Source organism: Pyrus communis, chromosome 3 (assembly GCF_041283825.1).
Source record: "Pyrus communis isolate YQ-2024b chromosome 3, ASM4128382v1, whole genome shotgun sequence".
NCBI classification, from domain to species: Eukaryota; Viridiplantae; Streptophyta; class Magnoliopsida; order Rosales; family Rosaceae; genus Pyrus; species Pyrus communis.
The window spans coordinates 5498896-5515222 of NC_142567.1; the positions used below are offsets into that span (position 1 = coordinate 5498896).

General features: G+C 36.4%; 1 protein-coding gene across 1 annotated transcript; it reads left to right on the forward strand.

Annotated features, from left to right (window-relative positions):
- The first annotated feature begins 1582 nt into the window (after positions 1-1582).
- Positions 1583-8094, forward strand: LOC137715892 (ADP-ribosylation factor GTPase-activating protein AGD5). The gene is made up of 11 exons (XM_068455254.2): positions 1583-1923; positions 2856-2914; positions 3043-3133; positions 3605-3659; positions 3746-3836; positions 3963-4197; positions 5743-5956; positions 6084-6256; positions 6554-6796; positions 6888-6952; positions 7629-8094. Exons 1-11 carry the CDS (start codon positions 1873-1875, stop codon positions 7786-7788), a joined length of 1437 nt encoding a protein of 478 aa, XP_068311355.2. The 5' UTR covers positions 1583-1872; the 3' UTR covers positions 7789-8094.
- Positions 8095-16327: the final 8233 nt, after the last annotated feature.

Consider the following 16327-nt stretch of genomic DNA (forward strand, 5'->3'; position numbering starts at 1 on the left):
AAGAAATTCTTCGAACCTAAGACCTATTACAAGTTAAGAGAAATATCACTTCACTCTATCTTATCTCTCTTTCTTTCTTTCTCTCCATCTTATCTATCTTCTCTATCGTATCTCTTTCTCTCTCTCCTCTTCGTCCTCTGTCTTGATCCCTTCCCATCTCCTCTCCCTCCTCTCTTTACTCTCACGCCAAATTCTCTCTCTTTTGATCAACTATTTTCTCTTTCTCTCTCTTACCTTCGTCAGCTCCTTAGTTGCGTTCTTTTTTCTTTATAATTTTACTTAAAAATAATTTTAAATTTGATACCAAACAAGTTTTCAAGTATTAATAAAAATCATTCTTAACAATTGATCTTAAAGAAAATATATTGTAAAAAATGACAAAAATTGTTCAGTAGGATACCAAACGAGTCCTAAATTTTGTTTAAAAACCTTTTGGGCTCGACATCAGAGTTAAAAGGTAATTAGCTTGAAATATCAAACTAGCCAATCATACAAATTTGAGTAGCAACTAACGAAATAAAAATAAATCAATGATGAAGACATGTCAATAAAGATAGAATTGGATATTTTAATTGTTGTACACAGTAAGGAATCCAGTCACATGGTCAGGTTGATTTTATTAGTGGGATGGATGGATAGATTCCCACCAAATAATTCTTCCACCTTTTGTGACTATCCATTACAACTCATGACCTTCAACACTCAAAACCAGCTCCCCCTAACCCCACTTCCAAATAACAATTGATATTTGCGAATTCTTTTGTCTGCCAACAATGGAAATTGATCATTTTCGGATCTCTTCCTCCTAATCCACCAAATCAGAGAATTCGTACCGTTGAAATTTGATCAAACGGTTACAAATAAGAGCTCACTTTAAAAGTTGTAATAACTTCAACCGTTGGATCAAATTTTAACGTATGAATCCCCCTGATTTGGTGTATTAGGAGAGAGGGATCCGGAGAGGATTCCTTTCCGTCAACAATTTCACTTCCTCATTCTCATTCTATAGGTTTGGCGGTTTGGCTATTCTTCTTCTACGCGTCTTTCTTTGTTTCTTTTAATTTCATCATTCAAGAGTTTGGGGATATTTTTCACTTTATTATTATCAAGTTTCATGACAATCGTAGTTTACTACGCTTACTTTTCTTCATCTTACTTTTATACTTAAAGTCTGATTTTTCTGCCACTTTAATACTTCAGTTAGTGTAGCTGTTAAATTTTCTGTTAACTGATGACGTGGTAGGATGTTAGCCCACTAATTCTTATTTTACTACTCTCAAATATCGTGAAATTCGTATTTTTGCTACCTTTAGTTATTTTCGTCTCACTTCCATATCTAAAGTTACGTTATGCTCTCAAATTCATTATTCTATAACCTAAGCGTCATGAGCTCTGTTAAAATGTGACGGTGGCGCTTGATTGGACGATGACTGTGCAGAGACGTGACATTGTTGAGAAGCCAAGTTAATTTCTAAAAGCATTACTTGACTTGTCACACATTTTTCATTGTCAATTCGATTTACAGTAGTGTAAAATCAATTTTGATCGATTTAGTCCAACTTGATGTCTCCTCCATCCCAAATCACAATGTAGTTTTGGGTATTAAAAGAAAAGGAAAAAAAAAAAAGAAATGTGAAAAGGGGAAGAAAACAGGAGATAATAGCAAAAGCTCAAAAATAAAGTCAAGAGCGACTGTGCTTGGATCTCTCTCTCTTCTCTTTCTTTCGTTTCTCTTTGGTGGTCGCAGAAAGGGGAGGGAGAAAGAGCGCAAAAAGACCAATTTGACCTTCGTCCGCCCACGGAGCCGCTGCTGCTTTTTCTCTTCGTCTTTCCTCGCTTCTGCTGGTTTTGCTGTTGTACGGTCGCGTCACCATGAACGAAAAGGCCAATGTCACCAAGGAGCTCAACGCCAAGCACAGAAAGGTCTCATCTTTTTCCCCTTTTCCAAATTTGGAGATTTACAATTTATGTACCTTGAATTTTTCAGAATTCGAAATTTGTCCCCCATCTTGTTCATTTCCGTGCATATTCTTTCGGATTCTTGGCTGTCGATTGTGGGATTGGATTTTTGTTTTGGTGTTTGGTTGCCGAGAAATTGACAGGAAAATGTTTGGGAATTTGATTGTATTTAATCAATTTTGTACATTTAAATTTGGATTTGTGGATATGAAATGCAATTCTTGATGTGTTGGATTTGATTGGCTTTGATGGGATTTGATCTATAGTTCTGGGTCATGATTCGCGGGTCATGATTCGATTTATCTGAATTTGTTTCGATTCGCCAATAGCTGTACTTTTTCTTCTTCCAATGTGTATGAAATTTGGTTTTAGTGATGAACTATCGAAATGGGCGGTAATACGATGATCGAACGGTGTTTAGTCTAAATCTTCCTCGACAGTTATCTATAATTATCCGTGTATGCGGTTATTAGTTAATATGTAAATTTCGAAGCTTGGAGAAATTAGTCTCGAAGAAGATCCTTTCGAAGCATCTATGTCATTTCTGTTTATGTGTGATTTCAAAATCATTTTCTGCTTTGAGTTTGTCAAAAATGAAAACCCAATGGCTGTGTTGTGATTCCATGTAAACCGTTGCAGATTGTTTGGAACATTATGATTATGATCCTTCTGAGTGTTAACTCACCCGATGCTGTATTTGTGCTACTATTCGTTGATATCTCTTTAAATATTTACACTTTCTTATGTGATTTGCACACTTTAAGTAGCGTTCAATTTCAAAGTTCCTGAATCAGTATCTTGTTTTGCCTTTGCCCCTTTTTTTATTATATTCAGTGGTTTCATTTATATATAATTTTTGCTTTTAAAAAAAAAAAAAAAAAAAAAAACATATGCAGATACTGGAAGGACTTCTTAAATTGCCAGAGAATAGAGAATGCGCTGACTGCAAAGCCAAGTACGTAAGCATCCGAAAGAGATGATTTTCATATCATGATGGTGAAGAATGAAAAATGATTTAGCTCTTAACAGCTATGCCTGTGAATCACACTATGAGTTTTGAATGATGAATTGATTTTTTTACAGGGGTCCAAGATGGGCTAGCGTGAATTTAGGTATTTTTGTATGCATGCAGTGTTCCGGGATACACAGAAGTCTTGGGGTACACATATCCAAGGTGATTTTCATCTTATATGTGGCTCATGTACAAGAATTTGGTGAACTAAATGTTAGGGCTGTTTAAAATTTCTCTTGATGTGTCTCTTTAAAATTTTTTGACAGTAACATTAAGGTCCAGCAAATTACAACAACAGGTGGATCCACATAATTAGCTCTTGGTTTATCGAAAAATATCCTGAAATTCTATTTCATAAACTGCCCCCTGTTGGTGGCAAACAGCACCGTCATGTATTTTCATGCCTTGCATTCTTATCTATATATTTACATGGAGAGGCTCCAAAAAACCTTTAAAAACGCATAAAATCCCCTTGGTTAACAAGATTTCTAATAAACAATAATTTAATATCATGAGGGTAGAACAGTAAACAACTAATCTTTTAAATTAACAGGATTTGATATAAAATCCAAGAACAACCCATGCACTGCAGTTGCAATGGGCTCATCTGAGTGTTATTTACTTTTGCTGCAGGTGCGGTCTGCTACTTTGGACACATGGCTTCCAGAGCAGGTTGCTTTTATTCAATGTAAGCTGGTCTTGGGACCTGGGCCTCTAGCTTGTTTCTCTGTTGATTGATGTTGATTTTCTTAAATTTTGTTTTATTTTATACAGCAATGGGAAATGAGAAGTCAAATAGTTACTGGGAAGCAGAACTACCTCCAAACTATGACAGAGTTGGAATTGAAAATTTTATTCGTGCAAAGTGCGTGTTTGACGGTATCCCTTAGAACTAGCATCTATTTGTCGAGATACAGTTACTGTCTATCGTCAGTTTTTATTATATTGATTTAGGTAAACTCTTTAAAATTGCTTCTGGAATTCTCTTCAGGTATGAAGATAAGAGATGGATTCCTAGGGATGGACAAACAAAGCCACCTCCTAAAGTATGGGAAGAAAGGACTAACTTACATTGGCCTCAACCTGGAGAGAAAAGTGGGCATGTTTATGTTGGAAATTCTGAAAAGAAAGTTGAGGAAAGGAAGAAAATTCAAACAACTCATACAAAAGAAAGTGTTCCTGCTGCAAGAATTAGTCTTCCTGTTCCTCTGAAAGGTCCTGAACAGGTATTTAATTAATATGGTGTTTCCCTGATAGCTTATGTTTTTTTGTGTTTGTTTTCATGTCGTTATGCCTTATTGATTTCTTATCATGGATTACTTGTGGTTCAGGTTGGCAAACTCTGTGTTAATGATATTTATTTCAGATCTACCAATTGTTTTGTATGAACTATATTTTCTAAGAAACAAGAAAAGATATGATTGGCAGAAAATATTCTCAATAAGAGAGTTAATAACAAGTTAGAGCAACAAACTTGGCAATAAATAAAATGGAAATAGTTAAACTAAAATGAAAATTTTCATTTAAGAGGGTGTGCTACTATGTTACCCTGCTTTTCATGGAATCATCTTTCTTAAAAAGAAAAAGCATTGTTGAACTAACTTATGTTTGATAATCGGTAGCAAGAATGGACAAAAACATTGGATATGTTGGAGATAACGGATCGGCAATTCGTCATACCATAAAATCAAGTATCAATGGTGTCATATAAATATAAACCTGTCTTTGGCATTTGGTAATCAAGAGTGTTGATTTTGGCAGGGCACTCAAGTGGTAGTTAGAGGTTCAAGTAGGTGTCACAGAGAGACATATTGAGTTATTTTCTAACCTGTGTTTCATATTGGGTAGTAGGGAGAAGATTGATTTCTGGGAGTATTTCTGCTATGAGGATTCCTCTTTCTGCGTCACTTTTCCCTGACCATGCTGGCTTCCCGTGTCTCGTAATACATTCATAGCTAGTTTGGATGTTTCCTCTGTTTCATCTTTTGTGGTGGAACTTCAATTTCTTCGGGGATATGAGAGATCAGGAAATTGTCAAGATTTCTACTCTTCTTTTCGATTGGCACCATTTCGCTTTCCCCTTTGAGAATAGCCAGGCTGGCTTGGCTGCTGGAGTTGTCAGGCACCTTTTGTTGTCGATTTATTTATTCCTCAAGAGTTTCTTATCACACTGTCCTGGCTTTTGATCCCATTACTATGGAAGGCTAAAGTAATTCCAGAGAAAAAGGCCTTATGGTTGTTTTCCCTTCAACGGTGTACTATGTGCAAAAGAGCACTTGACAGTATCAACCACCTTTTCCTTCATTGTGCTGTGTTGAGAATGTAGTATAAACTTTTTCAGATGGCTACATGAGTTGGGTGTTGCTTTCCTTCTGGTGATTCTTTATTTTTTGAGATGATTTTCCCTTGGTTTGAGCGTTGGTGTCATCTGAATTAAGAAAATGTCATTCTCTTCATTCTAAACTTGGGATTGTGAAGCTGCTATCTCTTTGAGTGAAATGTTTTCCATGGTCATTTTTAATTTGCTTCTTGTGTGGTTCCTTGTTGCTTTCACCTTTTCTATTTAAGTGTATCAATTGATCCACTTTGTCTCTATTAATCCTCTTCTCTCTCAATATGTTTCCTGTAAAAAATTTGCATACTTTAGTTTACTTTTATTGGCTCATTTCCTATTTTTTACAGTTGTTTCCTTAGTATTTGTTACCTTGTTTATTTTGGAAAGAATCGTAGACCTAAAAGCTTTGATTCATGTTGTATCCAAATTTTAACAGGTTGTACATGTCTCAAGACCACAAGATGTTCAGGAAATAGAACCAGCAGTTCCGCCTGCTGAAGCAACAAAACAAGCCGTTGATACTGCTCCACCTGCCCCTCCAAAAGTTGATTATGCTACTGACCTTTTCAACATGCTTTCAGTGGATGGTCCAAGTGAGAATGGGTCGGATGCAGCATCAGCTGAGGATAATGATTGGGCTGGTTTTCAGTGTATGTCTTTACTCCCCTCCCATCATTCTAATACGTTTTCCTGTACTGGAATCATCCTATATAAGTATGGTTCTGGCCTTTTTCCAATGTGTTGGGGTTAAGAGAAATGGTTGCCTTTAATCTGCAGCTGCTGAAAAGGCATCGACAGCTGAGAAAACTGGTCCATCAAAGGCAGCAGAGAACAATGTCAAATCTTCATCAGGAATTGAGGATCTATTTAAAGATGCACCTTTGTTAACACCTGTTTCAGAGAAACCTCAGAAAGACTTAAAAAATGATATTATGAGTCTTTTTGAGAAGGTATGTGCTGGATTATCATGCAAATCAGAATTTTTGTTTGGAAAATATATCATTAGTTTGATAAATGGATTGTTTTTGTTAGTTGGAAAAAAAACGTTCTGGCTTTTTCTCTATAATCCATTATACTAGTTTGATTTATTTAATTTAAAAAGGGAAAATAAGCCATAAGTATTAGTAAAATAGTCTTTTAAAATGTTACTTTGTTTTTGACTGAATTGAATTATCGTTTTCTTGTTCCATTGCATAACATGGTTTGTAAATGCACATTATATTATTTAACAATTTGAATATCTGCAGTCGAACATGGTGTCACCCTTCTCTATGCATCAGCAGCAACTAGCAATGCTGGCTCAGCAACAGTCTCTTCTCATGGCCGCAGCAGCTAAATCTGGCGTGGATCAAAAGTTTCCTGGTATTATTCAACAACCCGTGTCCAGTGGAAGCAATTTACCCTCCCAAAGTTGGCCAAACGTTGGCTACCAGTTTCCTGGATTGGTGATGCCTGTAGATGGGCAGGCTGATCTACAGAATGTTTCACAGGTAGAGTCCATAGTAAGGGTTCATTATGAATGTTATTTCATTTATCAACATCGAGTGAAATATTCATTTTGTATATTTCCTTTTGAATCAGAGTCAGACAAAGACCATGGGACAAGCACATCCACTGGGGACCTCTGTTCCGTATTCAGCATCTAGGTATGTCATAAATCATAAATCTCTGTTCCATATTTAGCATCTATTTTCTTCTCAAAAAAATATTTAGCATCTATTTTGAGTTGGCACAAATGTGATGGGATTTTCTAAGCTGTTATTGTGCCGTGTTTTCTTATACCTTGAAATGGTTAATCAAATGGAAAAGGATTTTAAGCAAATTGAGCTCTTGGACATATTTGTATACATCTTGGTCCTTGTGGTTCATATTTCACAACCTTGATTGCTGCTGTTATACAATAGGCTCCTCTCTAACTGAATTGGTGGTGAATCGTTAACTGCCATGTCAAACCCCACCCTCCAAAACCCAACACCTACAGATAAAGAAGAGATACGAGCACGATTTGAACATGGAGCTCAAAACCTTAAGATTTACCATGAATTGTTTTTCCCATTTTCCATTATGAATGCAGGACCATACATTTTTTGTGGGGAATACACCGGATGTATGTGTCTGCAAACACTATCCTTAAAACATATTGGCTTAGATTATTTTACCAAATGGATGAGCTTACACTGGAGAAAGTGGAATGTAAAGCATCAAATATCCATCATTTCATGTTAATGCTACTTATAGTTTTGCTTCATTAGCATAATAATACACCTTTTACCAGGTCTTTATATGTACTTGAATCACCATACTACTGCTTCTCTTTTGCAGCTTTTACAGTATGGCTCAAGTTAGCCCAGTTAATGGCGTGACAAACGATGGGGCGAACAAGACTCAATCACCATCTCCCGTATCATCTTCAACTTCAGCGCAGTCAGGAAAAGATTATGATTTCTCATCTTTAACACAATTGATGTTCCCTAAACCGTGAAGAGTGTTTAGGGTTGGTGATCCCGGCCTTGTTATACCATACAAAAACAGTCGAATTACAGAAAGATAGTACTTTTTTTCCCGTCGTTCCACCTGTACTGGGGTTGTAAACTGTTTGTAGAGGCAGTACCACTTTTTTGCTGTTCTATGGGTGATCATTTGTATGATTAGGGGCTATTTGAGTAATAAGACGGGTTTAGATTGATCAAAACTATTTCCTTTCGAGTTTTATTGTGTTCTTTGGATGAATATTTTTTTAACTAAAGGAACCTCAAGAACAATGCCTATCTACACATGATGTTCGGAATCCCAGAACTCTCGCAAATCCTACCGTTTTTCGTTACCAGTTTTTATCTTCCACTACTCTTGTTAATTTTTGTTCATTGATATTATATAATTCATTCGATCTAGATATTATTTAATTCATTCGATCTGACGGAAAATTGAGAGTGTAAGAAATAAAATGAGGTATGGATTAGCACCACCATTTCGTTATTAGTGTGTTTCGTTTTTTGTTTATTTTCTGGGTAACAAGGATGGGTAACCGCCCCAACACCAGCAAGTTTTAACCAAACTCTCAGCAAGTTCCTTTTGAAGTCCACTATTTTACGCTCAATTACACGACCATACAAATTTCGGATAAGCACACTAGGAAAATGTTGTATTCCAAATCCTCTTGGTTTTGCTACAAGCAATGAAATGATGCTGATCATTTCAGGTTGCTGCAATCAGGATAAGATGGTGGTTTGAACCCTCACCTACCCTAAAGAGAAACTTCAAAAGGCAGCCTGATTAGGATCCAACGCTTTTCTGACAGAATCATGATAGAGGTCCTCTATTAGAGGATGGTAGTTTGAAGTCTTTCGTATGCTAATGAGAGAAACTTCAATAGAATTGCCTAATTAGGGCATCTTTCATAATGGGTCAAACTAGAGTCGGGTTGAATGAAATCAAATTATAGGAGAACCAATTCTTTTGTGAGAGTGACCTTACCAGTCACGTGATTAGGTTATCCTACTAAAAAATTTCTCATGAGTAAGAACCACAAGAATGTTTAGACTCAAGGAGAAACCTCAAATTCATCTAACAAACTCCAAATGTAAAGATAATTTTACATTTGTATAGAAAAAAAGAGAGGAAAAGGAAAGGCCAATTTCAAGCATTGCTTAGTACTATAAAGTCATGAAAAACAATAATTCATGGACAATTTGTAATCATAAATGCCTTTTCATTCTTTCGCATTATTCTTTCTCTTGTGGTTTTGTATCTAGTAATTGAGAACCACCTCATCATGTCGATGAAATTCAGCTACTTTGAAAATTTTCTAACGACCATACTATTTGGTCTCAGAAGTTTTCACAAACTCAACATTCTCAATTCTTGTTTTATTCTTACAAAGATGTTCCAAGATGTGCAGGACAAAAATTGATGGAGTGAAATCCAGACAAGTGATTATAACGCAACTCATTTTTCAAGATACTTTGATGGACTTTTCAGAGAGAAATTCTTGTATGCCACCAAGACTATTCCGTATACTGTCTCTTTCATCACACGACACATTACAAGACGACAATAAAATTTGTGATAAAAAATGAGCAGAAAACTCAGAATTCACATGACAACATGTGTTGTTCCCTGTCAATCAGGTGAGCTTTGGTGTACTTAGCCAAGTGAGCCAACAGCTTTACTCCTTTGGGTACCTTCTTGAAATTTCCTTACCAAAATTAGGTACAAAACTTTGGACTTATAAAAAAACCCCAAATCGAAGTACCCTGCAATGGTTGTTGACTTGGTAGGAAAAGGATCCTCGCTGGATCTTTTTTTTTGAAAATCCGATGGATTCTGTGATTATGATCGTTCATCGTATATCGTGCAGTTAAAAATTATTTTAAATTTTAAATTTTAAATTAAATATAAATAATACCTAATGAAAATTGACTGCATAATGTATGATGAATGATTATGATCACAGAATCTTCCGGATCTCTAGAAATGAATTCGGCGAGGATCCTTTTCCGACTTGGTAGTCGTAGTTGTTCTAACTGGATAACCAACCAGAAATACAGTACCAGTAGATGACGAACACGTTTAAATTACCCAACAACTGGACGGTGGCACGAGAACACATATAGATTGATTGAGACGGTAACAGTACAAGGCCATCAGCTACAGCTCCAAACCCTCCCGAATATTCTTCATCTTTGACTCACCCAGGAGTCCAATTTTATTAGGTCACAATCGACCAATACAAAACCATCACGTGTCGACTGCAAGCATGGGTTTTGAGGTGCCCATACGGTGATGAGCCAAGTGACATGCAAATGCGCTCCATATACTTTGCTTTCTGTTTGGGAGAACGCTAAGAAGATTTAATTGTACTAAAAATATGTGGTAGCAAAAAATTCATATAACTTTGCTCTTGAGAGAAAGAGAGACTCCTTACTTCCTTAGCATTTCTCTTTATATAAGATCCTGGAGAGCCTGGTGTGGGGCTGAGGAATGGGGCAAATCATGAAAAGCACCCTCCCAGTGTAGGACCACTGATGGCATCGACGGGAAATTTAGTTTATATGATTTTAATTTGACAAGTTTAAGGACTGGTTGGGATTGTTTGTGTAAAAATCATTTATTCTCTGTAAGTGTTTATGTTAAAAGTATTTTCATTGAAAGAATATTGATTTTTTTTTAAGTAAAAATTGAAGTGCTTCATGAATTAGCATCTGGTCTTCTTAAGCAAGCGTAATTATGCGCATCTAACCATTTTTGGTTTTTGGGCAAACGCAATGAAAGGTGATTTTAGCCTTGTGTCCTTTCCAAAAGCAAATTGTAAACATATCCTAACTTATGCATGAACCACCTCCAAATTATACTTGCAAAAATATAAACAATTTGATACAATAGTTGATGAGATTCAAACTTAAGATTCTCCTAATAAAATAAAAAAATTTCACTAGACTAAATTATAGTCAGACAAAATTGTTGAAATGTTGCTATGCATGCATAATTGAAATTCAAATTCTCCTACCATGTAGTTGATAGTGTTTATATAATCCCTGTAGTTGTTTCGGCCTATTAGGTGGGCACAACCACCCAATAAGGGCCACACACTCTCCCATTCTTCCCTTCTAATCTTTGTTCATGTTTCAATGTGTCATCTAGCCACAAACATGATGATGGTCTACAAAGGTTTAGCATAAACAAACTTCACTTACATATCTTCTCACTCTAGCTAATTTAAAGTTCATTTGGAGACTTGTAGTTTGAGAGGAAATCACATCATGCCATGTATATGAATTAATAATGTTTTCTTGCTAGATAATTTAATGTATTGATTCGATTAGCGTAACTTGTCAAATAATTTTGACGTGAGGACATTTACGCGATATTCAAAATCATTTTGCAATGGGATTTGCTCTTTATCTTATTAGTCTACTCCGTCCTACATCTCGTAAAGTCCTCCTCCATCACATTCAATGAAGTTTGCTGAAATAAATCACATCGACTTTTGCATGCTCGATGGATCTCACCATCCAATTGACTTTTATGACCATTTTCTTGGATATATATGGATGCAGTCTTAATATGTAGGGCGCAACTTTATTTTTGTCTCTCACTTGCGTATAGCTGCACTAGCAATAGATAGCTAGCTAGCGAGGAGAAATTTTTTAATATATCGGAACACAATCTGGTACATTAAGTGTCATAATACAAGTGAGTTTGATTTTTTTATAAGTATCTAACCATTTGTAACGTGACACTTAACGTACAAGACTGTGTTCCTGACACACTGAAAAATCTCTCGCTAGCTAGGGCTAAATATTCTGCATCGTACTATTGCATTGCATGCCTATATTGACCACAGACAAATTAAGACTCTTTACGTACACACATTGCCCATCTAATTAATAAAACATGCATCTGATTATATACGTTATTTGGACTTTTCATCCAAATGCAAAAACAAAATTGAACAAGAACATTAAGACTAAGAAGATTCAGACAAACAGGTGTGTTATGATTAGGCTAGCTTGGTGCTTATTGGTTGGTCGGCCATCTTAGCACATGAATTAATATTTTATAATAAGCTAATTAAATCCACCGATGATTAACTTGCTATAGTACAATGTGATTTCTCTAACGTTATCCTTAAAGTGAATGTGGTTGCTTACTGGTAGTGTAGGTTTGAAGAAAATGGTTAGTTTGATTGTTAATTAATCTGGGTTAGTGCAAGAACGTGGCATGGCAAACCCACGTTTAATTTATTAGTATTTCATTTCATTTTTTGGCTTTGGTAAACCCAAATCACATGTTCATTGTTTTTGCTCGGTCGTTGACTATGCATATATTCTAATCCCGGGCTGTATATAGAAGAGGCCTTCTTAATTTTTCTCTTATTCTCTCTTTCTATTTAAATGGTTACGATTAAGTCATGTTAGCATTTTAGATTAATTTTTTATTGAAAGATAAAGATAAAAAGAAAAATGAGAGAGGAGGGACCGAAGGGAATGAGAATAAGATGAGAGCGAATTCTACTCCGTATATTTGGGCATCATTGCTAAATTTACAGCTAGGCAACAGACCCTCTTTTGAGAAGAGAACTCGTGTTTGTTGTCATGTCTTATTTAGTAGGAAAGAACTTGTGAGTGACTCACAATGTTGATGAGTGATCGTTTCATAAGTGAGAACTAGAAGTGAAAAACTGCGTACGTAAGAAATTTTCTTATCTTAATCTTTACGTTGCTATATAATGTTACCGAGTACTAGCACATATTACAATGCGCAGAGGCCGATCCAAGATGGGGTCCCCTAGGTCCCGGACCTTATCAAAGTCATAAAATATAGGGGAACACATTTGCTGGAGCCCTGTATTAACCAATTGGTTTGGGTCTTGAAAATGCTCTGTTTGATGATCTGTCTCTTCGGCAAGTGATGCTCGACAAGCCTTGTCATCAGGCCTTGGAAGTCATCGACAAATATAGGCATAACACATCTCACCAAGTGTTCAACTAAATGTTTCAATAAAAAAAAACTAAACGATAAAATTTTGTATTGTGCGAACATGAATCTTTTGCATTGGGACCCTACGAGATTCGAGTCCTGGATTTGCCTCTAATAACACATGAATTATGTTATACGAGAAGTTTCTAAATAGCTATTCACTCATTTTACAACACAAGTATTGATAACATCGCATGATGATATGTCCAAATTTTTCGTACTGCATCTTGGATGGCTAATGGCTTTCGTTGCATGCTAAATTTGGTTATGGTACCACATTTGACCTTTCCCTTGTATTACAACTCACGATTTATCTACTGTCATTGAGCAAGTGAGGAATCTTTCTTAATTAGCTCCTAATCATGGTCGGTTAATTAAGTAGGACGATAAACACGTCGGGAAGCTCAAGATTAATTAAAAAAGGGTAAAGGCAGTACCCGGTGCCCAATGGGTGACTGAGTACTCCATTCGATACCCATGGCCCGGACATTTAGGATCCTGCAAGTTCAACACACCGCCGGAGTTAACGGTCACTTTTATATAAATATAGCCGTTGGGATGGGGTAGTGGTACCTTGTAAATATTCAATTCTTCCTGTTCCTGACAACATGTAAAGTTCTCTAATGTTGTACAAAGATTAAAAAATTAATCACCTTTGTGAGCTACTTTTTATGATTAAATGATAATTAAGTAAATACATTAATTAATAAATAAATAAATACAAAGAAAGAACAGTGTCTGACCTCTAAACACCAAAATGATCTGGAGATTTAGAAACTGGTTATTTATAGATACGTGATTTCTGAGCTTCTCATCCAAGAAATGACAGTCTTTTCAGAAAGAGAGAGCGAAGGTTCCTAATTCAAGAAATGGCAGCTAAAATCTCTTTTAAATTTCCAAGATCAATAGTTTAATTTGCTTAACTAATTATTTGAGAAATATTATGCTGATGAGTGCTTTAGTTATAAGTGCTTTTAGTAGAAACCCAAGAACACTTCAAACTTTTTCTACCAAACGTCATCAGAAATATATATATATATTTTTGGGTAAATTACAAAAACTACTTCAACTATTGGGTGGTAAATAGTTTCATACCTCATTTTTAAAAAGTTTCAATGTCATACTTTTACTTACGAATTTGTTGCAATGTGCTACCTCCGTTGCATTGGCTGTCAATTGGTCCGTTATATGATGTGGCGTATGCCACATCCCACCATCTCCACATATGAACTTCCACGTTGGCATCTGATACACGTGGATCATCTAAAAGGATGACACATGCATATCACAAAAAATTTAAAATTAAAAAAAAAAAAAAATTTAAAAAAAACTTCCCTCGTGAATCGTGCAATTCGAATTGAAGCATAAAGCCCCAACCCATGCAATTCCCTTCCATTTCTTTAGTTCTAGTTCCCAAATCAAAGAGCCTTAACCCTATTTCATATCACCCACCCCAAATCGTCGTCCAAATCGCGATCAATAGTTCATTGAGCGAAAACCCTGAGTTCGTGTTGTTGTTGCCTACCTTCCTTTTGTTCTTTTTTGTTGAAAACCCTAAGTTCTTATGGTTTTCGAAAGATTTGACAGTATTCCGAAGGATTTGAAATGGGGTGGAATGTGTGCGAGGATCCCGAGCAAACGACACCTACCTACTATAAGTACAAATTTCAGTTCGTTTTGTGCTTTGTTGCATCCTTTTTTTTATTCTCGTTTTTCTGGGTTTGTTGATTCAAAAATCTTTGTTGGCGATTTGTGGGTTTCATTGATTGTTTAATCGAAATACTTACGGATATGTTGTAGAATGGGGATCATGTGGGTCCTTTGTTTATTATTGTCGAGAAAAAGGTTGTTTGGGTGCTGGTGGTCCAGGGGTCCGGTAGGTGCTTTGTGTATTGTTGTCGGGGCCTCGGGGAAAAGGTAGTTTGGGTGGTGGTGGTCCTTTGTATAATTGTTTAACAAAAGTTGAAATTTGGGTGCTTTCTTTTGTTTTCTTTATTCAAATGTTGGATAATGCAAGGTCCTTTATGTGTTTTGTTTGTTGGAGATGGGTGGGTTTATTCAAAATGCTTACTGATTTGTTGGATAATGGGGTCCTTTTGGGTCCTCTTGTGTTTTTATCTGTGATGTGCTTTGTGCTTTGCTTTGTTGTTGGTTGTTGAATTGCAATTGTTTACATTTGAGGTGGGTGTAGTCCTAAGGTTTGTTGCCTGCACTAACTAGGGTCCTTTTGGTGCCTTTTTGTTGGTGAAGAAGATGTAGTGTTTTCTATGTTTAGGGTTTACAGCTTGGGGCTGAGGCCTTAGGGGTTAGGGCTGAGGCCTTAGAGGATAGAGGTTTAGGGTTTAGGCCTTAGGGTTTAGGGGTAGGCCTTAAGGCTTAGGGGTTAGGGGTGAGGCCTTAAGGGATAGAGGTTTAAGGTTTAGGCCTTAGGGCTTAGGGGTTACGGATTGGGCCTTAGGGCTTAGGGGTTACAGGTTAGGCCTTAGGGCTTGGGGGTTAGGGGTTAAGGCATTTCTCTGTGATGTGCATTGTGCTTTGCTTTGTTTACATTTGTGGTGGGCTGTGGTTTTAAGGTTTTAACTGTTTTTTATTTTTTATTTTATTTTTTGTGAATTTCAGGTTATCCAGAACTATTTTTCATTCGTTTGCATCATGGTGGGGAGCTCGGTCATGAATACTACTGGGGGGGGGGGAAGTTGCATATATAAATTATTGCGACAATGACTTATGTCATTTCCTGTGATAGATGATATGGTGGAAGCTATATGATATAGTGAGATGTTTATGAACTATTACTACAAGATTCCTAACATGGACATTAGTAATGGTTTCAAGCCCATTCAGAGTGATGCCGATGTACAAAAGATGTGCAACTTTATTCCAAAGACTCGAGTGTTAGACATGTACATTGAAGAATTGTCTACAGAAGAAGCCCTTACCAAGGAACAATAATTTATGGAGTCTATGGAGTGCACCGGTCCAAGCTCAGTGATTATTGAGGAATTAAGTGAAGAGGAAGGGGATGTTATGGCAATACCTTGTAAACCAAGAAAAAAAAAAGGGTTGCTAGCTATTGAAGAACCTTCAGATAATAAGGGGGTGTCTATTGAAGAAGAGGTGACTATTATGTGCTTGGATGAAGGTTTTCACCAAGAAGAGGTGGCTGGTACAAGTGTGGTTGAGGAAGAAGATGTACAAGTTGCTCGAGAAGGAAGTTTACAAGATGTATAAGTTGATGAACAAGGTGTACAAGTTGCTGAAGAAGGTGAAGAGGAACATGGTGATACCTTCTTTGATGTACCAGTCGATTTTGAAGGAGACCAAGAAGAAAGTGAAGAAGAAGATCCTGAAGAAGATAGTGATTTTGTAGAGAGTGACTATGAGAGTGATGAAGATAACCCAAACTTTGCTAAATATGATGTGATTCAGGAACCATATTATAATTATGATGATCTGGAAAGTGTACACTTTGAAGATGAGGAATGAGGCAAAAAAAAAATAAAAAAATAAAGCATTATCCAGAGTTTAATGAGAAAACAGAT

Excerpts from the sequence above, each read along its gene's own strand:
- LOC137715892 (XM_068455254.2), top strand. The coding sequence starts at position 1,873 with ATGAACGAAAAGGCCAATGTCACCAAGGAGCTCAACGCCAAGCACAGA. Across the intron at positions 2,915-3,042 it reads TGCGCTGACTGCAAAGCCAA|GGGTCCAAGATGGGCTAGCG; the intron begins GTACGTAAGCAT and ends ATTTTTTTACAG. Across the intron at positions 6,797-6,887 it reads ATCTACAGAATGTTTCACAG|AGTCAGACAAAGACCATGGG; the intron begins GTAGAGTCCATA and ends CTTTTGAATCAG.